The 25,421-nt window shown below is 41.3% G+C and overlaps 1 protein-coding gene and 1 non-coding gene across 4 annotated transcripts in view; one reads left to right on the top strand and one right to left on the bottom strand.

Annotated features, from left to right (window-relative positions):
• The window catches only part of TRDMT1 (tRNA aspartic acid methyltransferase 1), a 60,423-nt gene extending 42,122 nt beyond the window's left edge, over nt 1-18,301 (bottom strand). For all 3 annotated transcript variants that reach the window (XM_068987496.1, XM_068987495.1, XM_068987493.1), the window contains exon 1: nt 18,237-18,301. In XM_068987496.1, coding sequence (XP_068843597.1) covers nt 18,237-18,300 — 64 coding nt within the window. In that variant the 5' untranslated portion in view covers nt 18,301. The remainder of the gene's footprint in view (nt 1-18,236) is intronic.
• Nucleotides 18,302-18,425: 124 nt separating this feature from the next.
• On the top strand, nt 18,426-18,497 carry TRNAC-ACA (transfer RNA cysteine (anticodon ACA)). Its single transcript has one exon. It is a non-coding gene; the product is annotated as a tRNA-Cys (tRNA).
• Nucleotides 18,498-25,421: the final 6,924 nt, after the last annotated feature.

Raw genomic sequence — 25,421 nt, forward strand, 5'->3', positions numbered from 1 at the left:
TGTAACTTTTCCAAGCAGTGTTTTATTACTTTGTTGTTCAAACTAAAATAAGGTAGTTGAAGAATATCAACATCCTTCATGAGAACTATAATTTAAGGCCATATCCTCTTTCCAAAGTATAGTTTTTTGGGGGAAAATGAATATATTACATTGAAGAATTTATGACAAATATGTGTTTAAGGGCATATGTATATATGTTTGGGTTTTGGTTTTGATGAAATCACAAACCCTTTGATGATACAATCATGGGAGAAATGCAAAAGACAACCTTTTATGAGAAACAGACCTCTGGATTTCAACCATACCTCCCTAGCCAAATACTGAAATGCCAACCACAAAAAAAAAAACAACCCCAAAACTGTAACATTATAGATTCACAAATTTTTTCCTCAAGCCTGGTCACTGATATTCTGACAAGTCAAAATTAACTGAAGGAAACCTCACTGGATAGAGAGTCAAGTAGAAATAAATAATCAGCATTAAGGCAAAATCAACAATTTTTTTAAACAACTCAGAAAATAATATCAAAAATAAAATGAGGCCACAAAAACAAAATGTCTTCTGAAGAAGCAGAGAAATTAAAAGTACTGTGGAACCTTATTATCATCTAAATTTCAGGGATTTTAGGACAAAATGTAGATAAGGCAAAATTACTTATTTATTTGATCTATTAATATTAAAGATCAAGTGCTCCTACTAGAACTGTGTATAAATCCTTTGAATTATGGGTTCTTTGTGGACTGATATTCACCTATTATTAAGGAACATGCCATAGTCTATGAGGGTCATGTATGCGCTAAAAGGCTATGATGTTTGTTGCTTAAATGAAGTCTCATTCACTGAGAACAAAGGGATTATTAAATTCACTATTGAGTTTGAATAAAAATCACTAATAGATGTTGAAAAACTATTATAATTAACTCTCTAATGGAGTGGTTTTACTTTAGTCCAAGATTTTTTGCTAGGTTTGTGGTAATTAAAAGTCCCAGAATGAAAAGAACTAGTGAAAAAGTAAAAGCAACTATTGATCCAGGTAAAGTAATGGTATTTATAGTATTTTTAAAATCTCAACATACAATCTACTTATTTTCCAAAGCTGTGAGTGCATGCTCAGTCACTCAGTCATATCCAGCTCTTTGCAACACTATGGACTGTAGCCCTCCAGGCTCCTTTGTCCATGGGATTTCCCAGGTAAGAATACTCGAGTGGGTTGCCATTTCCTCCTCCAAGGAGGATCTCTCTGACTCACGGATCAAACCTGCGTCCCCTGCCATCTAAGAAGATATATATATATATATATTTTGCTTTTAGGCAGGATGAGAGCAGTTTGGCACTATTTCTAAAGATCACGCTTCAGAAATACTCCTGGTAATTTCCCAATGGCAAAGAAAAAAAACAAAAGAAATCCTAAGAAGGCTCCAGACACCAACAAATACCAAATTCTACATGAAATATTAATTTCATACACCTTTATGATAATAATCATTCTGGAGTCACTCACAGATTTACTCTCATATATCAACCTCTTCTTTTCAACTTTCCATACAAAGAAATAACATTTCTTCACAGGAATAAAGTTAAACTTCCAGTTATTTTTACCATATCTCATTATTATAACAACATATGATTAAAGTTCTACACTGTTAGAACCAACTTATTCTCAATAGGTGTGATTATTCTGAGAAAAATTCAAATGTCTTATCATGTGACACAGAAAAAAACCTCTATTATCTATTAAGATTTCACATATAATCACACACATAAAAACTTTTCATGCTTCTATTCAATTGGTCACTCTCTAGCACATACACACACACACACACACACACATATACACATTTGTTCTATATCCTGCGTAACACCTTTTCACATCTTTTAAAATGTTATCCATGGATCAACTTTGGGAAGTGCTGATTTAGCTCATCCAAAAAAAAAAAAAAAAAGAGAGACCTTCATGATTCAGGCTTAGTATCTAAGCTTAAATTTGTCACGGTATAATGGTATGTACTTCAAGCTATATAGTTCATGGCAAATGTGACCCTTGTTCACCTATTCATTCCACAAATATGTGTAAGTGATGCTCGAGACAAAATCTATCCTATTATGGAATTATATTCTAGTTGTGGGGGGCGGTCAACCAACAAATAATTAAGTATATAAGTATATAATATGCCTAACCATGAAAAGTACTATGGTAAAAATAAAGGAGAGTAAGCCAGACAGTGTGGAGGAAGAACCTGGTTATATTTGTATGTAGGTTGGTTAGAGGATGTCTCACTAGCAGCAATCAGAAGAAAATGAGGGAGCAGGTTTGGGACATATCTGAGAAAAGATGCTTCTAGACCAGAAAAGAGAGACAATGCAAAAGTCCAGAGATGGGAACATGCTTGTTTGTCAGAGAAACAGACAGGAGACTGGTGTTACGGACTGAATGTTAATGTTCCCCCCAAATCCATATGTTGAAACTTTACCTCCCAGTGCGATGGTGCTAGGAGGTGGGGCTTTTGGGAGGTCATTAGGATGAGAAGTAGGTGAATGAGGGTAGAGCTCTCATGAGTAGGATAAATGCCCTGAAAGTCAGGAGATAGCTTCCTTCCCCTCTGTTCTACCAAGTGAGGACACGATGAGCAGGCAGTACTCTGCAACCTGAAAGACGGCCCTCACCAGAATTCAACCATGCTACCACGAAGATCTTGAACTTCCCAGCCTTCGGAACTGTAAGAAATTGATTTCTATTGTTTATGAGCCTCTGGTTCATATTGCTTCTGGGTCTCGGGTACTCTATTGCTGCTGTAGTTGAGTCGCTCAGTCGTGTCCGACTCTCTGCAACGTCATGGGCTGCAGCACGCCAGGCCTCCCCGTCCTCCACCATCTCCTGGAGCACACTCACTCATGACCATCGAGTGGGTGACGCCACGCAACCACCTTGTCCTCTGTCACCCCTCCTCCTGCCCTTGATCTTTCCCAGCATCAGGGTCTTTTCCAATGAGTCGGCTCCTCGCATCAGGTGGCCAAAGGATTGGAACTTGAGCTTCAGCACCAGTCCTTCCAATGAATATTCAGGGTTGATTTCCTTTAGGATCGACTGGTTTGATCGCCTTGCAGTCCAAGGAACTCTCAAGAGTCTTCTCTAGCACCACAGTTCAAAAGCATCAATTCTTCACTGCTCAACCTTCTTTATGGTTCAACTCTCACATCCACACATGACCACTGGAAAAACCAGAGCTCTGACTAGATGGACCTTTGTCGGCAAAGTAATGTCTCTGCTTTTTAACATGGTCTCTAGGTTGGTCATAACTTTTCTTCCAAGGAGCAAGCATCATTTAATCTCATGGCTGCAGTCACCATCTGCAGTGATTTTGGAGCCCAAGAAAAGAAAGTCTGTCACTGTTTCCATTGTTTCCCCATCTACTTGCCATGAAGTGATGAGACCGGATGCCATGATCTTAGTGTTTTGAATGTTGTTTTAAGCCAGCCTTTTCACTCTCCTCTTTCATTTTCATCAAGAGGCTCTTTAGTTCCTCTTTGCTTTCTGCCATAAGGGTGGTGTCTCCTGCATATCTGCTGCTGCTGCTGCTAAGTAGCTTCAGTCGTGTCCGACTCTGTGTGACCCCAGAGACGGCAGCCCACCAGGCTTCCCCGTCCCTGGGATTCTCTAGGCAAGAACACTGGAGTGGGTTGCCATTTCCTCCTCCAATGCATGAAAGTGAAAAGTGAAAGTGAAAAGTGAAAGTGAAGTTGCCCAGTCGTGTCTGACTCGTAGCGACGCCATGGACTGCAGCCTACCAGGCTCCTCTGTCCATGGGATTTTCCAGGCAGGAGTACTGGAGTGGCTTGCCATTGCCTTCTCCATCTGCATATCTGAGGTTACTGATATTTCTTCCAGCAATCTTGATTCTAGTTTGTGATTCATCCAGCCCAGTGTTTCACATGATGTACTCTGCATGTAAGTTAAATAAGCAGGGTGACAATATGCAGCCTTGATGTACTCCTTTACCAATTTGAAACCAGTCTGTTGTTCTATGTCTGGTTCTAACTATTGGTTCTTGACCTGTGTATAGGTTTCTCGGGAGGCAGGTAAGGTGGTCTGGTATTCCCATCTCTTGAAGACTTTTCCACAGTTCGTTGTGATTCACACAAACAAAGGCTTTAGCATAGTCAATGAAGAAGAAGTAGATGTTTTTCTGGAATTCTCTTGCTTTTTCCATGACCCAGTGGATGTTGGCAATTTGATCTCTGGTTCCTCTGCCTTTTCTAAATCCATCTTGAACATATGGAAGTTCTCGATTCAAGTACTGTTGAAGCCTAGCTTAGAGAATTTTGAGCATTACTTTGCTAGTGTGTGAAATGACAGAAATTATGCAGTAGTTTGAACATTTTTTGGCATTGCCTTTCTTTGGGATTAGAATGAAAATTGACCTTTTCCAGTCCTGTGGCCACTGCTGAGCTTTCCAAATTTGCTGGCATATTGAGTGCAGCACTTTCACAGCATCATCTTTTTGTATTTGAAACAGCTGACTAAGCCAGTGGGCAATCCTGGAACAGAGTGAGCTGGGGAGTGCAGGAGATTTGTCAAAGAGAGAGGAGCTGGCTCTAGACCAAGGGGCCTATGGGTTTTATTAAGGACTCTGGCTTTTACTAAGTGAAATGAGATACCTGTCAGAAAGTTTAATCAGAGGAGTGACTTCTCTGACATTTCTAAAGGATCATGCTAACCACTATGTTGAAAACAAACTAGAGGTGAAATAGCAGAAGCAAGGAGACCAGGAAAAAGGCTGTTGCAGTAGTTGTCAGGTTTCCCTAAAAAGAACCCATAGCATGAAACTTGTGAAGTCAGAAAGAGAAACACCAATACAGTATATTAATGCATATATATAGAATTTATAAAGATGGTAAAGATGACCCTATGTGCATGACAGCAAAAGAAACACAGTGGGGGTGGGGTTGGGGGGATGGGCAGGCATTGGGGTTGGGTAGGGAACAGCTGAATGAGCAGCTCAGGGCCCAGGAGACTGATAAAACAAGACAAGGACAAGGTAGTAAAGGTGAAGATGGAGAGAAATGATAGAATTATAAATCTGGCTTAAAGGTAGAGCCTGTGGAATGTGCTGACGTGAGTGAAAGAAAGATGCAGAGATGACTCCAGGATTTAGGTCTGGGCCCCTGGAAGAAGGGATACACGTGCCACTGGGAGGTGGCAAGAGCGGCAGGTCTGGGAGAAGCAAGGAGAACCAGGAGCACTGTTTCTTGCACATCTTTAGAAAAAGCAGAGATAAAGGGAACATTAATAGATCCTTCCACAAAGGAAAACTACAGGTAAGCTTACTTTAGAGTTAGTCAAAGCTGTCAATATAATCCAACAGCCCTAGCACTTCTCACTCACCAACTCACTGCCTTCCAACACCTCCCTCAGTCCCCTCTTGTTGCCAGTCTGTCATTTCCCAAGACAGCTAAGAAACATCATGACACAGGATGCCAGGAAAAAAAATGTGTCCCCTCCTCCACTAAAAAACAAGAGAGGGGGGTCCCTTGCTCAAATACATAGGGGAAGTGCTGCTTTAAACCAAGTAGCATCTTTTATTTTTTTTTGCAGGGCTTCTCAACACCTTTGATACATTAATGGGTCCTGAGGATGATTTAAGGGATAATGTCATATGAAGAGTTTTCACAAAATTAATACACATAACAAGCATATGAAGCTGTTTGACTTCCTAAGGAACATCATCAGTTCTATTTATATACTCTGTAGCAGGAACTATACTAGCTCTGTGTAGTCATCATTTCATTAAATCCTCTTAACAACCCTATAAAATTAGTACTATTGTCCCAATTTTATTGGACATCAACACAACTAAGAGGAGAAAGCTAGTTACAAATCAAAGTAGGAAAAGAAAAGGAACTAAGATTTACCAAGTACCTACATTATTTTTCATTCATCAACTGCTTCATTTTACATCCACAATACCTTATGAGAAAGTATTATTATGTCCATCTCACAGACAGGCCACCTCGCCCAGAAAGATGAATAATTTTCCAATATTTTGACAGTATGTGGCAGACCTAAAAATTGGCATTAATTTTATCACTCAGAGAAACACACTGAGTAGTTCAGAAAACACTGGGAAGGAGGCCAAGAAAATGACCACAAAGTGGCTCCAGGCTGGGAAATCTGTTCTCTAGCGAAGAAGGTAAGTAAGCTTTCCAGGGAGTTGAGGAAGCAAAATAGAACATGCCATTCTCTTCAATGCCCTTCTCCTTTCCTTTTTCATTTTCATTCCATGTCATTTTTTGTAGCTATAAGTAACTCTTTCACCAATTTATTCCTGTGTCATTCAAATCTAGTCTGAAAGCTCTTTGATAACTTCAAATACTGAATGATCAGTTTCTTCTAAAGGCCATTTTAAACAACATGTAAGAACTTCTTATGGGCTTCCCACACAGGTGGCTCAGTGGTAAAGAATCCGCCTGCCAATGCAGGAGACGCAGGTTCAATTTCTGGGTCAGGAAGATCCCCTGGAGGAGGAAATGGCAATCCACTCCAGTATTCTTGCTTGAAGAGCTCTATGGGCAGAGGAGCCTGGAGGGCTATAATCCATGGGGTCACAAAGGGTTGACCACCACCGAGCAACTGAGCACACAAAGAACTTTCTATAACTTTACGATTTTTCAGAATTGTTGCTCATATTTACTCAACACTATGCTCCAAGCACTACTCACATGCTTTGTTTTTATTAACCCATAAACTTCACAATTCCCTTTTGAGGTAGGTGCTATTATTGTTCCCTTTTATAGAAAAGGACACTGAGGCACAGAAAGTTTTGTTTTGTCCAAAGGCCTTCTGACAACAGAACTGTGCTCTTAACTAAGAGACCAAACAGCTGCTCTGTGAGTTGTCCTACATCAACACTGTTCCTGTTCTCTCCCACAGTGCCAAATGACATAGACTTGAGGCCAGACTACGTCCTATATCTAATTATTTGACACTACCAAATGACTGTCAGAAAGTTTAAGTATCAAATATTAAAAAGAATTACCCAATTTGCAAAACATAAGCAAAATTTTAGATCCCTAGAGCAGCTGGCCAAGATAATGTAAAATAGGAGGCATATGCTGCTGTCTCTTCCAACTGAGTGAGTTCTTATTCACTTTAAACTCCTCCTCTGTTCTATCCCTATGGCTGTCTTCAGTGGACTTCTGAGTTGACTTCTAACTGGCTAATTCTGGAATAACCTGGCCAGGGCTGCTCAGCTTCCCTATTCTCCTCTTGGGAATGTGATACCCACACGGAATACGTGTTCTGCTTGCTTCTCCAGCTGTGCCTGGAAGGTAAGCTGCCTACTTCTCTGGTTGAGTGTGAGCTGACCCACTTGGACTTCTCCCTAAGCAACATGCTTCAACTCAGCCTTTATTAATAATAAAAAATCATATGGATTTTGATTTCCTGTTTGCCTCACTCTACTGTTTTGTTTCTCATATTGTTCAGAATTAAGAAGAGGGTTACTATTTATTGTTTAGTTCAGTCGCTCAGTCACGTCCGACTCTTTGCAACCCCATGGACTGCAGCACACCAGGTTTCCCTGTCCATCAACAACTTCTGGAGCTTGCACAAACTCATGTCCATCAAGGTGGTGATGTCTTCCAACCATCTCATCCTCTGTTATCCCCTTTTCCTCCTGTCTTCAATCTTTCCCAGCATCAGGGTCTTTTCCAGTGAGTCAGTTCTTCACATCATGTGGCTAAAGTATTGGAGTTTCAGCTTCAGCATCAGTCCTTCCAACGAATATTTAGGGTTGATTTCCTTTAGGATTGACTGGTTTGATCACCTTGCAGTCCAAGAGAATCTCAAGAGTCTTCTCCAACACCACAGTTCAAAAGCATCAATTCGTCACCCCTCAGCCTTCTTTATATTCAACTCTCACATCCATACATGACTACTGGAAAAACCAGAGCTTTGACTAGATGGATCTTTGTTGGCAAAGTGATGTCTCTGCTCTTTAATATGCTGTCTAGGTTGGTCATAGCTTTACTTTCAAGAAGCAAGTGTCTTTTAATTTCATGGCTGCAGTCACCGTCTGCAGTGATTTTGGAGCCCAAGAAAATAAAGTTTGTCACTGTTTCCATTGTTTCCCCATCCATTTGCCATGAAGTGATGGGACTGGATGCCAGGATCCTAGTTTTTTGAATGTTGAGTTTTAAGCCAGCTTTTGCACTCTCCTCTTTCACTTTCATCAGGAGGCTCCTCAGTTCCTCTTTGCTTTCTGCCATAAGGGTGGTGTCATCTGCATATCTGAGGTTACTGATATTTCTCCCGGCAATCTTGATTCCAGCTTGTGCTTCATCCAGCCAGGCATTTCACCTGATGCATGTAAGTTAAATAAGCAGGGTGACAATATACAGCCTTGTTGTATTCCTTTCCCAATTTGGAACCAGTCCATTGTTCCACGTCTGGTTTTAACTGTTGCTTCTTGACCTTCGTACAGATTTCTCAGGAGGCAGGTAAGGTGGTCTATTATTCCTATCTCTTTAAGAATTTTCCACAGTTTGTTGTGATCCACACAGTCAAAGGCTTTGGCGTAGTCAATAAAGCAGAAGTAGATTTTTTTTGAATCTCTCTGGCTTTTTCTATGATCCGATGGATGTTGGCAATTTGATCTCTGATTCCTCTGCCTTTTCTCAATTCAGCTTGAACATCTGGAAGTTCTCAGTTCACGTACTATTTACTGAGTTCCCTAAAAAAAAAAAAAACCTAATGGATAGGTCCTAACACAAATTGGGGAGAAGGCAATGGCACCCCACTCCAGTACTCTTGCCTGGAAAACCCCTGGATGGAGAAGCCTGGAAGGCTGCAATCCATGGGGTCGCTGAGGGTCAGACATGACTGAGCGACTTCCCTTTCACTTTTCACTTTCATGCATTGAAGAAGGAAATGGCAACCCACTCCAGTACTCTTGCCTGGAGAATCCCAGGGACGGGGGAGCCTGGTGGGCTGCCGTCTATGGGGTCGCACAGAGTCGGACATGACTGAAGTGACTTAGCAGCAGTAGCAGCAGCAACACAAATTGGTCATTATTCATTAATAAGGGAGAAGTAATTTGATGTGGAATATAGTAATAAATACTCTGCTGTGAAGTATGTATTCATTATTCATCATATAAAAGATAGTTAATTCTGTCATCCAATGGAAAGTTGCAATGTTTGTTCTGAAATACACAAAATTCATTCTATGCACTCTTCTTTGTATTTTAAGTGCAGAGAAAAATCAAACTAGGAATTCCCATAAATACTAAGTAACAAATGATACATATTTTCTTAATGGGACATATTTTTCCTTGTTAGCCTTTGTGTGTGTGCTCAGTTGCTCAGTCCTGTCTGAACTGTGGTCCCATGGACTGTAGCCCACTAGGCTCCTCTGTCCATGGGGTTTTCCAAGTAAGAATACTGGTGCACATTGCCATTTCATACTCCAGGGGATCTTCCTGCTTCTCCTTGCTTTATTTTAAGTCTGACAATAAATCACATATGAATAACTGGGAAAATAGGCAGAAAGAGGGCATTTTTACAATCTAAAAGATAAATAGAAAAGAAAATTAACAGTTCAAATTTCAACCCCTTACAAATGTTTCAAAACCACCCCTAGGTGACAATCAGATCTACATTTCATCACAATGTACTTGGCCCATCAGTTATAAGCACACCAAATCACAAAGTAGTTTGGTAGAATCTTAAGTTGGCATATAAGTCACTGAGAAATAAACACGAAAGATTCAGAAAAATTAATAACTAATGAGTGACAAACAAGAGACCTATAATTTTAACAGAAAATATTAAAACCATGGAAGACCTTTCAAAATTTGGGAGGCAAGACTTTTGCTTTTAAGATTATCCCAATAGTTGACTAGATAACATAACAATAATCAGCTACAGCTTTCCTTTATTCATCACCTTAAATCACATTTTCCTCTTCCCTGATACTAAAAAAAAAAAAAAAAGATTCTTATTTGCTAACCATTTATCTTTGCAGGCTCCACTGCTATATAACTCATGAAACAACTTTGTCTGTTGCTTTCTGAAAGAAGCTGTTACTTGGAAGTTTCTCCTTAGCCAAATGAGAACTCATTAGCCAAAACTTTACAGGCTACGCAGGCATAAATAATATCAAAGTGGTAACACAGGGTCCCTGTACAGGGGCAAATATGTCTTAAAGGATGCCATGACATTGCCATGCTTGTGGCCATCCAGAATCTTTGCCTAGGTTTCATGTCTTCCAAAATTTTGCCACATTACAAAACTGGACTCTCCTGGCTTCCTTAGTTTGGCAATGGTATCTAATGTCCACCAACCAATTGCATCCATACATGCTTCACTTCAGAAATAGCAATGTGAGGGAGCAAATGAGAAAACGCATCTCTTTTGGTGTGAGAGGTGGTCAAGATCCATCTTTCAGGGCAAAACTGTGATGGTACTTGTCACATCCAGTCCCCAGCGTGACTGGTAAAACCTGTGACGTCTATGTGATGACTTGTGGGGCAGTTCCCTCTTCACCTGATATATTTGGATGTCCTGTAAATTCTGTGGGCTTCCAAATGTCCTTTAATAATTTTTCTTCTGCTGATGTTAGCTGGAGAGTGGACTCTGGTTTACAACTAAGAATTTTGTATCATACAAAAATTTGGACTAAGAAAACTATGGTTTTATCAGTGTGATAGTAGAGTGATTACCAATTCAATAATAGACTCAACAGTTATCTACAGAAACCCTGTCACAAGTGTGCTTCTGTGCTACAGGCTAGGCTGTGCTTTGTCACTCAGTCATGTCCAACTCTTTGTGACCCCATGGACTGTAGCATGCCAGGCTCCTCTGTCCATGGGGATTCTCCAGGCAAGGATATTGGAGTGGGTTGCCACATCCTTCTCCAGGGTATCTTCCCAACCCAGGGATCAAACCCAGGTCTCTCACATTGCAGTCAGATTCTTTACCATCTGAGCCACCAGGGAAGCCCAGAGGTGTATAGGAGGAAATAAAAATACCACAGGATGAGGATGAAGTTAATATATAGACATACAGATATAAAATAAAATTTAAAGATATTTAGAAGATAGAGAAGTATCTAGGTAGTTACTACAACAATACAATAGCATATGCATATACAGCTAAGAATGAGAAATGTTTATTAAGGTATTAAAATGTCCATGGGGTTTGGGGCAAATCTCTCAAATTTGGGGCAAATTTCTTTGGCTGCCAAAGAAATTAATAAACCTTTTGTAACTATTATAATAGAAATCAGTCATGAAAGAGGAAATATTTGCAAATCATATAGCTCATAAAAGATTAATATCCAGAATATACACAGAATTAACACAACAGAAAAACACCCAATTCCAAAATAAGCAAAGGACTTAAATAGACATTCCTCCAAAGAAGATACACAGGTGGCCAATAAGAACATGAAAAAATGTTCAACTTCTTTCACTATTAGGGAAAATGTAAATCAAAAGCACAATGGGGTATTTTTTCATACCCATCAGGACTATTACATATATATATATATATATATATATATATATATATATATATATATATATAAAGAAATAAAAGGAATAACAGGACATGGAGATAAAGAGACTGGAACCTTTAGGCACTGCCCTTAGGAATATAAAACTGTGCAGTCACTATGGAAAACAATTTAGTGGTTCCTCAAAAAAATTAAAACACAGAATTACCATATGATCCAGCAATTCCACTCCTGAGCATATATTCAAAAGAACTGAAGCCAAGAACACAAACATACATATACACCAATGTCTATAGCACTAATCTTCACAATAATAGCCCACAGGTAGAAACAACCCACATGCCCATCAACAGATAAATGGATAAAGAAAATATATAGTGGAATATTCTTCAGCTGTAAAAAGGAATGAAGTACTGACATACACTAAAACATGGATGCACCTTGGAAACACTACAGTAAGTGAAATACATTAGCTATAAAAGAACAGATATTTATAATTACATTTTAATTAGGTATCTAGGATAGACAAATTAGAAGAGACAAAGTATAATAGTGGTTACCAGGTGCTGGAGGAAAGGAAATGGGGAATTGTTATTTAATGTACAGTTTCCACGTGTGATGATGAAAAAGTTCTGGAAACAGATAGTGCTGATGACTGCATAGCATTGGAAAGGTAGTACTTAATGCCACTGAACTGTACACTTAAAGATGGGTAAATGGCACATTTTATGTTAAGTATATTTTACTGGAATTAAATCAGTTATAACCCATATCTAGAAAACTGTCAAAATTTAACTTCCATCATATTCCTATTGGCTGCTTCTTATTGTTATTTAAGATACAGATTCAATTAATGGATCTAACCTGACAAAAATGGCAGCATTGTATGGTTAACAGGTGGGGTCAAGAGATCTATGTTACAATACTGACTCTACCTCTAACTAGCTTACAATAAAAACAGGGTCTGACATATAAAAGTTCAGTTCAGTCGCTCAGTCATGTCTGACTCTTTGCGACGCCATGAATCGCAGCACGCGAGGCCTCCCTGTCCATCATCAACTCCCAGAGTTCACTCAAACGCACATCCATCAAGTCAGTGATGCCATCCAGCCATCTCATCCTCTGTCGTCCCCTTCTGCTCCTGCCTCCAATCCCTCCCAGCACCAGAGTCTTTTCCAATGAGTCAACACTTCGTATCAGGTGGCCAAAGTCCTGGAGTTTCAGCTTAAGTATCATTCCTTCCAAAGAACACCCAGGACTGATCTCCTTTAGAATGGTCTGGTTGGATCTCCTTGTAGTCCAAGGGACTCTCAAGAGTCTTCTCCAGCACCACAGTTCAAAAGCATCAATTCTTCGGCCCTCAGCTTTCTTCACAGTCCAATTGTCACATCCATACATGACCACTGGAAAAACCATAGCATTGACTAGACAAGACCTTTTTTGGCAAAGTAATGTCTCTGCTTTTCAATATGCTATCTAGGTTGGTCATAACTTTCCTTCCAAGAAGTAAGCATCTTTTAATTTCATGGCTGCAATCACCATCTGCAGTGATTTCGGAGCCCAGAAAAATAAAGTCTGCCACTGTTTCCACTGTTTCCCCATCTATTTCCCATGAAGTGATGGGACCAGATGCCATGATCTTTGTTTTCTGAATGTTGAGCTTTAAGCCAATTTTTTCACTTTCGTCTTTCACTTTCATCAAGAGGCTTTTTAGGTCCTCTTCACCTTCTGCCATAAGGGTGGTGTCATCGGCATATCTGAGGTTATTGATATTTCTCCTGGCAATCGTGATTCCAGCTTGTGCTTCTTCCAGCCCAGCATTTCTCATGATGTACTCTGCATAGAAGTTAAATAAGCAGGATGACAATATACAGCCTTGACGTACTCCTTTTCCTATTTGGAACCAGTCTGTTGTCCCATGTCCAGTTCTAACTGTGGCTTCCTGACCTGCATACAGGTTTCTCAAGAGGCAGGTCAGGTGGTCTGGTATTCCCATCTCTTTTAGAATTTTCCACAGTTTATTATGATCCACACAGTCAAAGGCTTTGGCATAGTCAATAAAGCAGAAATAGATGTTTTTCTGTAACGCCCTTGCTTTTTCCATGATCCAGCGATGTTGGCAATTTGATCTCTGGTTCCTCTGCCTTTTCTAAAACCACCTTGAAGATCTGGAAGTTTACGGTTCACGTATTGTTGAACAGCCTGGCTTGAAGAATTCTGAGCATTACTTTACTAGCACGTGAGATGAGTGCAATTGTGCGGTAGTTTGAGTATTCTTTGGCATTGACTTTCTTTGGGATTGGAATGAAACTGACCTTTTCCAGTCCTATGGCCACTGCTGAGTTTTCCAAATTTGCTGGCATATTGAGTGCAGCACTTTCACAGCATCATCTTTCAGGATTTGAAATAGCTCAACTGGAATTCCATCACCTCCACTAGCTTCATTCATGGTGATGCTTTTTAAGGCCCACTTGACTTCACATTCCAAGAGGTCTGGCTCTAGGTGAGTGATCACACCATTGTGATTATTTTGGTCATGAAGATTTTCTTTGTACAGTTCTTCTGTGTATTTTTGCCACATCTTCTTAACATCTTCTGCTTCTGTTAGGTCCCTATCATTTCTGTCCTCTATCGAGCCCATCTTTGCATGAAATCTTCCCTTGGTATCTCTAGTTTTCTTGAAGAGATCTCTAGTCTTTCCCATTCTGTTCTTTTCCTCTATTTCTTTGCATTGATCACTGAGGAAGGCTTTCTTATCTCTCCTTGCTATTCTTTGAAACTCTGCATTCAGATGCTTATATCTTCCCTTTTCTCCTTTGCTTTTTGCCTCTCTTCTTTTCAGAGCTATTTGTAAGGCCTCCTCAGCCAGCCATTTTGCTTTTTGGCATTTCTTTTCCATGAGGATGGTCTTGATCCCTGTCTCCTGTACAATGTTACAAACCTCATTCCACAGTTCATTAGGCATTCTATCAATCAGATCTAGTCCCTTAAATCTATTTCTCACTTCCACTGTATAATCATAAGGGATTTGATTTAGGTCATACCTGAATGGTCTAGTGGTTTTCCCTACTTTTTTCAATTTAAGCCTGAATTTGGCAATAAGGAGTTCATGATCTGAGCCACAGTCAGCTCCCACTCTTGTTTTTGCTGACTGTATAGAGCTTCTCCATCTTTGGCTGCAAAGAATATAATCAATCTCATTTTGGTGTTGGCCATCTGGTGATGTCCATGTGTAGAGTCTTCTCTTGTGTTCTTGGAAGAAGGTGTTTGCTATGACCAGTGCATTCTCTTGGCAAAACTCTATTAGCCTTTGCCCTGCTTCATTCCGGATTCCAAGGCCAAATTTGCCTGTTACTCCAGGTGTTTCTTGACTTCCTACTTTTGCATTCCAGTCCCCTATAATGAAAAGGACATCTTTTTTGGGTGTCAGTTCTATAAGGTCTTGTAGGTCTTCATAGAACCGTTCTACTTCAGCTTCTTCAGCGTTACTTCTTGGGGCATAGACTTGGATTACTGTGATATTGAATGGTTTGTCCTGGAAACGAACAGAGATCATTCTGTCATTTTTGAACTTGCATTCAAGTACTGCATTTCAGACTCTTTTTTTGACCATGATGGCTATTCCATTTCTCCTAAGGGATTCCTGCCCACAGTAGTAGATATAATGGTCATTTGAGTTAAATTCACCCATTCCCGTCCATTTTAGTTTGCTGATTCCAGGAATGTCGACGTTCACTCTTGCCATCTCCTGTTTGACCACTTCCAATTTGCCTTGATTCATGGACCTGACATTCCAGGTTCCTATGCAATATTGCTCTTTATAGCATGGGACCTTGCTTCTGTCACCAGTCACATCCACAGCTGGGTATTGTTTTTGCTTTGGTTCCATCCCTTCATTCTTTCTGGAGTTATTTCTCCACTGATCTCCAGTAGCATATTGGGCCCCTACCAACCTGGGGAGTTTCCCTTTCAGTATCCTATCATTTTGCCTTTTCATACTGTTCATGGGGTTCTCAAGGCAAGAATACTGAAGTGGTCAATCCAGTCAATCTAATCACACGGACCACAGCCTTGTCTCAATGAAACTAAGCCATGCCGTGTGGGGCCACCCAAGACAGGTGGGTCACGGTGGAGAGGTCTGACATAATGTGGTCCACTGGAGAAGGGAATGACATATAAAAAGTCCTTCATAATTGTTTCAGTTAACCACCATTGTTACTCGTTTGCATTATTATATATTAATAAAAAACCCCATGGAAAACAGCAACATATTTTATTACAGAAAAAATTTTAACTTTAGTACATCAAATAAATAAATGTTGAAAGACAAAGAGCAATATCCCTAATATGCCAACCTCAAGTCAAAAGATGATAGAGGGTCCAGGTAGAGAGGCCACAGGAGGGGTACTGTGGATCACAGGGTCAGCAGAGGAAGGCTGTTCTAAAGCAGCCACATGTTACTGAGCTGTGTAAGACAAAATACAGCTGCAGCATGAAAGCCTGAGGTTAGGGCACTTGGGTGGAGAGGATAGCAAACGCTAAGGCCAGAGCATAAGGGGAATTCTGAAGGTCTGAGGAACAAAGAGAAAGAAGAACTGCAAGCCTGGAAAAGAGAAGTAGGCGAGACTGGCAGATAAGGCTGAAGAGGTGGATGGAGGCTAGATCTCACAGGCCTTCTACGAAGAGGGGACTGTGATTCTAACCTCAGAGGGAGACCACTGACCCCAGGGAGTGACACAATCCAGCTTACCAGGTAAGAGATCACTTTGCTGCCAAATGGAGAAAGGATGGCACAGGGAAGCAGAGTGGAAGAAAGCAGGGGAGCAGTTGGGAAACTAAGTGAGAGATGATCTAACTTAGATTTGGGATGACAGCACTAGTAATAGAAATATGTATAGACAAATTTAGGTTCCAATGTCTAGTAGGGGGGAAAATGTCTAATCATTTATTAACCCCCAAAAAACACAAATTAAAATTACACAACTTCCCCTAACAAATTCACAAAGGTTAAAAATGGATAATACAAATCCTGAGGAAAATGTAGTTGAAGGAGGCACTCAAATCCTCTGAAAAGCAACCTGCTGTATCACCAAAAGTCTAAAAATTCTCAGTATTTTTGGCTTAGTAACTAGCACATAGTGTTTCATTAATTAATTTGACTTCTAGAAAACATGCTAAAGAGAAAACCAAGATTAATGCTCAATAATTAATTGCAGCACATTTAAACTTGTAAAAAATGGGGGTGGGGGGGTGGATTAACATCCAACATTTAAGGAGTGGCTGAATTACAGCACTAAGTAACCTTTAAGGGGCTTCAAGATAAGGGGATAAAATGCTGACAATCTTAGAAAATTAACTAAGAGCACAAGTAATGCTAGTTTTGTTTTCCTGCTGTTAACTTTTGTTACTTTACATAGAGAACTGAACACAGAGAGCCATCAAATAATTGGTAATAAAAATTTCAGTTCAGTTCAGTCGCTCAGTGGTGTCCAACACTTTGCGACCCCATGAATCGCAGCACGCCAGGCCTCCCTGTTGATCACCATCTCCTGGAGTACACTCAGACTCACGTCCATCGAGTTAATAATCACTAATCTCTTCTAAACTCAAACTCAATATATATGCTTAGAAAATTTACGTGCTCAACTTAAGACATACTGTCCGTATCTTACAGTATTAGTCTTGTGTTACCCTTGGTACTAAAAAAGGGAAGCAGGGAGGTTTCAGTTTTGTGGTTGTCATAGTAATTTAAGAATAAACATACACGTTCCATGTCTATTTGTCACTCTTCAACTCCAGTGCCTAGCATAGAACCCGGAACTGAAGAGGGGCTCAATAAACATTTCTGAGTGCAAATAGCGGACATGAACCTTGCAGTTCCAACTTAGCACCAAACAAATTTAAAACCTCAAAATGCAAGAGGTACATGAGGATAATATTTATAATATTTTGAGTGGTTACAATGCACCAGGCATTATTAAACATTTTAAACACTTTTTAAGGCTCATAACGTTTCAGCTCTGAAAGAAATACTTGTCACATTGTAAAACCAACACACAGGTTCAAAAATGTTAAGGTCACATTTCAACGAAGTTTGAACTCAGCTCTTCTGGCGTCTAAATGTATCTAGACCAGAAGTAACAAAATGTTTCTTTTCAACCATCAGAACTGACTAGGATTGTTTTTTCCAGGCTTCCGCTACGGTTCCACTTCGTGTTCACGGACTTCTACCTCGCGTTGTAGTCATCACTTGGAAGATCCAAGCCCTCACCAGCAGGACCCTGCCCAGCGTCCTCCCCTCCCCGAGTGTGAGTTCCTCGAGGGTCAAGGACCGAGTTTCCAGGCCTCTGGGGGACAGCCTTACTCAGAATTGGGGTTTGGCACAGGGCAGGGGGTTCGCCCCTCCCGCCCTGGGGGAACCATTTTGATTTGACTTTATAGCCAAGCCTGGAGGATCACGACTCCCAGCAGGTACCTCTTCCGCCCTTCGGACCGGGCAGAGGAAGGGAGTCTCCTCCCCAAGGGACAGCTGGGGCGCCGCGCGGGCGGTTTCCAAGACAACCGAGCAACTCCCTCACCCCTCCCCTCCCCTCCCCTCCCCTCCCCCACAGACCGTTTCCCCTCCAGTCTCCGCCCCTAGTGCCTCGCCGCTCCGCCCCTCCCTGGAGCCCGAACTCTGACCAGCTCAGGCTCGCAGATGAAGTGGCGCCCTGTGCCCTCTCACCTCTGAGAGCCTGGTGCATGCCCCCAATTCCGCTATAGAGTTCCAGGGCCCGCAAGGGCTCCATTCCTGCGCCACCACCGCGTCCTCCTTGGAGCTAGGCCTGCCGGTCCCGTGGCTCCTCCTTCCCCCCGGCCCCGCCGCTCCTTCATCTCTGGTTCCGCGGCTTTTTAGTTCCTTCCTCCTAGGACTTCCCTGGTGGCTCAGATGGTAAAGCGTCTGCCTACAATGCTGGAGACCCAGGTTCAATCCCTGGGTTGGGAAGATCCTCTGTAGAAGGCAATGGCAACCCACTCCAGTACTCTTGCCTGGAAAATCCCATGGACAGAGGAGCGTGGTAGGCTACAGTCCATGGGGTCGCAAAGAGTCGGACACGACTGACCGACTTCACTTCCTAGGTTCGGGCTCAGGCCTTAACAGGGCAGCTTTGAGGCTCAGGGACTGGCAAGGGTAGGCAGGTGGACAAGGGACAGAAAGCACAAAGCCCTCCCAAGAAAATGAAAGCCACCCCATGGCTTGATTTACTCTCCCATCTTCCTTCTAAAGTGCCTTGACAGGGAGAAAAAAAATCCTGGGTACAGTAGAGGGCCTGTGCCTCAAAGTCAATTAACAGAGGTTAGAACCCACAAACACACTTTTCAGGCTTGCTGCTTTTCCGTCCTTTGAAAGCCAGAAGCGTCCAAACCTTTCTTCCATTAGGCTTGAACATGTACCTCATGCCTGGTGTTGGGCCTTAGCTTGAGTGATGGAACTAAATCAGCCTCTTACCCAGAGAAGGTCTGAGAGATACAGGGGCAGAAACCTGCACAGGTGCCCCAGAGGTCCCCTGTGAGCTAATACAGGGGAACTCTGGGGCAAGCTATTTTAACTTGGAAAATACCCCCAAGATAGGAACTGCTGTTAATGTAACTTAGAACTATTTTTAAGTCATCAAATGCAATTTCACATGCCTGATGCACAGTGTCAGAGTTTGGAGCAGAGAAAGGTTTATTGCAGGGTGAACCAAAGCAAACAGGTGGCACATGCTCAAAAACCCAGAACTCTCCCAAGGGTTTCAGCCAAGCAGTTTTAAAGGCAAGATAAGGGCCAGGCACCATTCTCAGACTGTTTGATGGTGGTCAGTCTTTAGGTGCTAGAAGGTCTGGAGCTAGTGCTCATCATCATCAAGCAGTTCCTTTCTTCCACTTGGTGGTAGTTTCAGGATCTGAAAAACTCAGACAATATACATCAGATACGAATCATCTGGGTTCTTCAGAGTGGAGCTAAAGCAGAGGCTATGGGGGAAGAGGTGTAATCTAGGAAGGCCTTATAGGGTCCTGTTCCCTTACAATTATGGCCCTTCAAGTGCTGTGGCCTTCCTTCTCCAAGATGATCTAATCACCAAATTGTTAGAAGCTCAATTACAAACTAAGAAGACACGGTCATTGGGAGGAGCAGAAATGGTCTCATTGTGAAGTGTTTTACTAGTGTTCCCATTACCATCGAATGTTATTTATTTATTTATTTTTGGCCATGCCGTAAGGCATGTGGGATCTTAGTTCCTGAACCAGGGATCAAACCTGTGCCTCCTGCATTAGAAATGCAGATTCTTAACCACTGGACTGCCAGAGAAATCCCACGCACGTTCACTATTGTTAGGAGAAATTGAGTTGTACTAATGGCTTCCCTTGTGTCTTCCCCCAGGTCTGAAGGTGTTCAATATGCTACTGGGGAAGAGTGAGGACAATTATGAACAGCTCAAGAAAGAATGAAGCTGCTGGACCAAAGTGGGAACAACACTCAGTTATGGACGTGTCTGGTGCTGAAAGTAAAGTCCAATGCTGTAAAGAACAGTATTGCATAGGAACCTGGAATGTTAGGTCCATGGAAGGCAAATTAGAAGTGGTCAAACGGGAAATGGCAAGAGTGAACGTCGACATTCTAGGAATCAGCGAACTAAAATGGACTGGAATGGGTGAATTTGACTCAGATGACCATTATATCTACTACTGTGGGCAGGAAACCCTTAAAAGAAATGGAGTAGCCATCATAGTCAACAAAAGAGTCCAAAATGCAGTACTTGAATGCAAGTTCAAAAATGACAGAATGATCTCTGTTCGTTTCCAAGGCAAACCATTCAATATCACGGTAATTCAAGTCTATGCCCCCACCAGTAATGCTGAAGAAGCTGAAGTTGAACAGTTCTATGAAGACCTACAAGACCTTCTAAAACTAACACCCAAAAAAGATGTCCTTTTCATTATAGGGGACTGGAATGCAAAAGTGGGAAGTCAAGAAACACCTGGAGTAACAGGCAAATTTGGCCTTGGAATCCGGAATGAAGCAGGGCAAAGGCTAATAGAGTTTTGCCAAGAGAATGCACTGGTCATAGCAAACACCCTCTTCCAACAACACAAGAGAAGACTCTACACATGGACATCACCAGATGGCCAACACCGAAATCAGATTGATTATATTCTTTGCAGCCAAAGATGGAGAAGCTCTATACAGTCAGCAAAAACAAGACCAGGCGCTGACTGTGGCTCAGATCATCAGCTGCTTATTGCAAAATTCAGGCTTAAATTGAAGAAAGTAGTGAAAACCACTAGGCCATCCAGGTATAACATAAGTCAAATCCCTTATGATTATACAGTGGAGGTGACTAAAAGTTTCAAGGGATTAGATCTGATAGACAGAGTCCCTGAAGAACTATGGACAGAGGTTCGTAAGACTGTACAGGAGGCAGTGACAAAAACCATCCCAAAGGAAAAGAAATGCAAGAAGGCAAAGTGGTTGTCTAACGAGGCCTTACAAATAGCTGAGAAAAGAAGAGAAGCTAAAGGCAAAGGAGAAGAGGGAAGCTATAAACAACTGAATGCAGAGTTCCAGAGAATAGCGAGGAGAGATAAGAAGGCCTACTTAAATGAACAGTGCAAAGAAATAGAGGAAAACAATAGAAAGGGAAAGACTAGAGATCTTTTCAAGAAAATGGGAGCTATCAAGGAAGCATTTCATGCAAGGATGGACACAATAAATGACAGAAACGGTAAGGACCTAAGAGAAGCAGAACAGATTAAGGAGAGGTGGCAAGAATACACTGAAGAACTATACAAAAAAGGTCTTAATGATCCAGATAACCAGGATGGTGTGGTCACTCACTTAGAACCTGACATTCTGGACTGTGAAGTCAAGTGGGCCCTAGGAAACATTACTACAAACAAAGCTAGTGGAGATGACGGAATTCCAATTGAACTATTTCAAATCCTTAAAGATGATGCTGTGAAAGTGCTGCATGCAATATGTCAGCAAATTTGGAAAACTCAGCAGTGGCCACAGGACTGGAAAAGGTCAGTTTTCATTCCAATCCCAAAGAAGGGCAATGCCAAAGAATGCTCAAACTACCGTACTATTGCACTCATTTCACATGCTAGCAAGGTTATGCTCAAAATCCTTCAAGCTAGGCTTCAACAGTACATGAATAGAGAACTTCCAGATGTACAAGCTGGGTTTAGAAAAGGCAGAGGAACCAGAGATCAAATTGCCAACATTCGTTGGATCATGGAGAAAGCAAGGGAGTTCCAGAAAAATATCTACTTTTGCTTCATTGACTATGCTAAAACCCTTGACTCTGTGGATCACAACAAACTGTGGAAAATTCTTCAAGAGATGGGAATACCAGACCACCTTACCTATCTCTTGAGAAACCTGTATGCAGGTCAAGAAGCAACAGTTAGAACCAGACATGGAACAACAGACTGGTTCCAAATTGGGAAAGGAGTACGACAAGGCTGTATATTGTCACCCTACTTATTTAACTTATATGTAGAGTACATCATGCGAAATGCTGGGCTGGATGAATCACAAGCTGGAATCAAGATTGCTGGGAGAAATATCAACAACCTCAGATATGCAGATGACACCATCCTAATGGCAGAAAGTGAAGAGGAACTAAAGAGCCTCTTGATGAGGGTTAAAGAGGAGAGTGAAAAAGCTGGACTGAAACTCAACATTAAAAAAACTAAGATCATGGCATCTGGTCCCATCACTTCATGGGAAATAAAAGGAGAAAAAGTAGAAGCAGTGACCGATTTTATTTTCTTGGGCTCCAAAATCACTGCAGATGGTGATTGCAGCCATGAAATTAAAAGACGCTTGCTCCTTGGAAGGAAAGCTATGACAAACCTAGACAGAATATTAAAAAGCAGAGACGTCACTTTGCCAACAAAGGTCCGTCTAGTCAAAGCTATGGTTTTTCCAGTAGTCATGTATGGATGTGAGAGTTGGACCATAAAGAAGGCTGAGCGCCGAAGAATTGATGCTTTTGAACTGTGGTGCTGGAGAAGACTCTTGAGAATCCCTTGGACTGCAAGGATATCAAACACGTCAGTCCTAAAGGAAATCAACCCTGAATATTCATTGGCAGGGCTGATGCTGAAGCTGAAGCTCCAATACTTTGGCCATGTGATGCGAAGAGCCAACTCACTGGAAAAGACCCTGATGTTGGGAAAGATTGAAGGCAAAAGAAGAAGGGGGCGGCAGAGAATGAGATGGTTAGATAGCATCACTGACTCAATGGACATGAGTTTGAGCAAACTCAGAGTGATAGTGGAGGACAGAAGAGCCTGGCGTGCTGCAGTTCATGGGGTTGCAAAGAGTCAGACATGACTTAGTAACTCAAGTACAGAAATAAAAACTGGTGGCTCAGAATCTGCCTGCCAATGCAGGAGACACAGGCTAGATCGCTGATATGGGAAGATCCCCTGGAGAAGGAAATGGCAACCCACTCCGGTATTCTTGCTTGGAAAACCTCACGGACAGAGGAGCCTGGAGGGTCCATGGGGTCACAAAGGGTCGGACACGACTCACGACTGAACAACCACCAACAACTTGTAGTAATAACTGATCAGATAGAAACTTTAACAAGTACTAATGCAATACTATTAACAAACTATGGCTACTGTGTCTCAACTATATGCCTGACATCCATTTTGATGTGTCCTGTGAAATATTTTAACTGCACATGTGTATTGGCCTTTGAGTGTTTTCTTATTTACCACTGATAGGGGTAGTGTGGTAGAAAGATATCAGAGAACACAGTCTTAGCCCTGGCATTGCCAATAATTGGTTGTGTGCCTTGGCGGTGAGCCCAGTTTCCTTATCTGTAAAATAAAACAGAGGAAAGAAGAGGAAATGATTGTTGAGGGCCCTCTAGCTCTAAAATTCTGTAGCTGAATTAGTATTTGAAGCAGTGAGTCCTGATTGGGCCACATGTTAATTATCTGCTCAAACTGAAATGATCTTGAAAGAAAACATTTTAAAAATCTGCTATAAGCAAATATACTTTTAAACTAACTAAGCCTATAGAAATCATATACACACTAACATCATGTGTATAATGCATGAAACAAACTTTTCTAATATTTATTACCTAATACAGTGCCATAAATATATATATATTACGTATATATTAGTATCTTTCTATATAAATAGAGCTATGCAGTTACAGTGATTTATCTATAGTTAACAATCAATATATGAAATCTAGAACCTGTTAAAGCATTAGTGCTATAAATTAAAATAAATATGACCAAGGATGTTACATTGTAAGATGGAAGAACAAGTACAGGGAAGAGTTCATGAAAAATACCAACTTCGTGAGAGAAAAGATGGTAGAACCCCATCCCCATGCAGCCTGATTACAAAATCTTCACTCTGGTCCTTCAGGTTCACCATGTAATCCAGACATGTAATCACCATGTAATTCCAGACTCACTTTTCTGCCCTAAGTTTGCTTTCTCCCGTTCTTTGCTGCCACTACAACCTAGAGTACTCCGAATCACCCAAACATGCTCCATTTCTGAGCTTTCCTGCTTCTGTTCTTCACCCTGCCTAGAAACCCGAGCCTTCTCCAAGACCCACACTTAAAGCAGACACTTCCTTCCAGACTTCCAGGCTGGAAACCCCCAACTTGTTTCAATTCTGCAATCCACCTGCCTCCCAGTCTTCTGCAATACAAATCCTACCTGTTCCTATCAACCCATTCAGTTCATTCTAGCCCAGTTTGCCACATCTAGCTCCTATGTGCCACATCTTCTCTTTACCTGATACTTCCTCTCTAAAACTTATCACAGTGACAGTCATTTCAAGAACAGAAACTTCTTCCATAGTCATAATTTACAACTGTCTCCATGGAAGCACCTGTAAGTTGTTAGCCCCCTCGAATTGAATTATGTATGTGTTGTCATCCAAACCCTGGCACAAGCTGCATGAGCTGGGGGTGCCACAATCCAGAGTAGCTGAGGAGGAATGTGGGATGAACAGATAAAGAAGAAAAAAGAAGATATATATCGGGACTTCCCCAATGGTCCAGTGGTTAAGACTCCACCTTCCAATGCAGGGTCCACGGGTTCAGTCCCTAGTCGGGGAACTAAGATCCCACATGCTGTGCAGTGTGGCAAAAACAAAAAAATGTATCTTGACTACTCTTTCTCAACTGTTCTTAGAGGAGAAGATTGGCTATGTAACCTTATAGCTTCTGATAAAGTTATCCTCAGTGACATGCCCAATGGAGCTGATGTTTTAATCAGAGAAGCTCAACACACTGTTTGAAAATACAAACAAACATCAAAAGTTGAACTTTAGGACAGTCAGTGCATTTTCCTTCAAAACAGAAAATACACTTTGTTAAGAAACTGAAATACTTAAAAATAGATATCTACTGAGAAGCTGCTTTATCAGCTTGGTCCTCTGTGACGACCTAGATGGGTGGGATGGTGGGGTGGGAGGGGATACGTGTATACATACAGCTGATTCCTGTTGTTGTACAGCAGAAATTAACACAACATTGTGAAGCTATTATACTCCAATTAAAATTTTTAAAAAAAATTTAAAAAACCGAAATGATGGTTAACATCTTGCACATATGGAGTGTACCAAAGATAATTACGGGGCACAATAGAATATCAAGGGGTATGCTGCTTAGTCGCTTTAGTCACATCCAACTCGGGTCGACCCTAAGGACTGCAGCCTGCCGGGCTCCTCTGCCCATGGGATTCTCAAGGCAAGAGTACTAGAGTGGATTGCCATGGGGTAAAGTAAAATGATAACAGCATACTCTCAATTATTTAAAGGCTTGTTGTATAAACTGAAATCTAATGACATTTAATTCTTCATCTCCTACCTGTCACTGATCATTAATTTCTAACAAAA

Source organism: Capricornis sumatraensis, chromosome 15 (assembly GCF_032405125.1).
Source record: "Capricornis sumatraensis isolate serow.1 chromosome 15, serow.2, whole genome shotgun sequence".
NCBI lineage: Eukaryota > Metazoa > Chordata > Mammalia > Artiodactyla > Bovidae > Capricornis > Capricornis sumatraensis.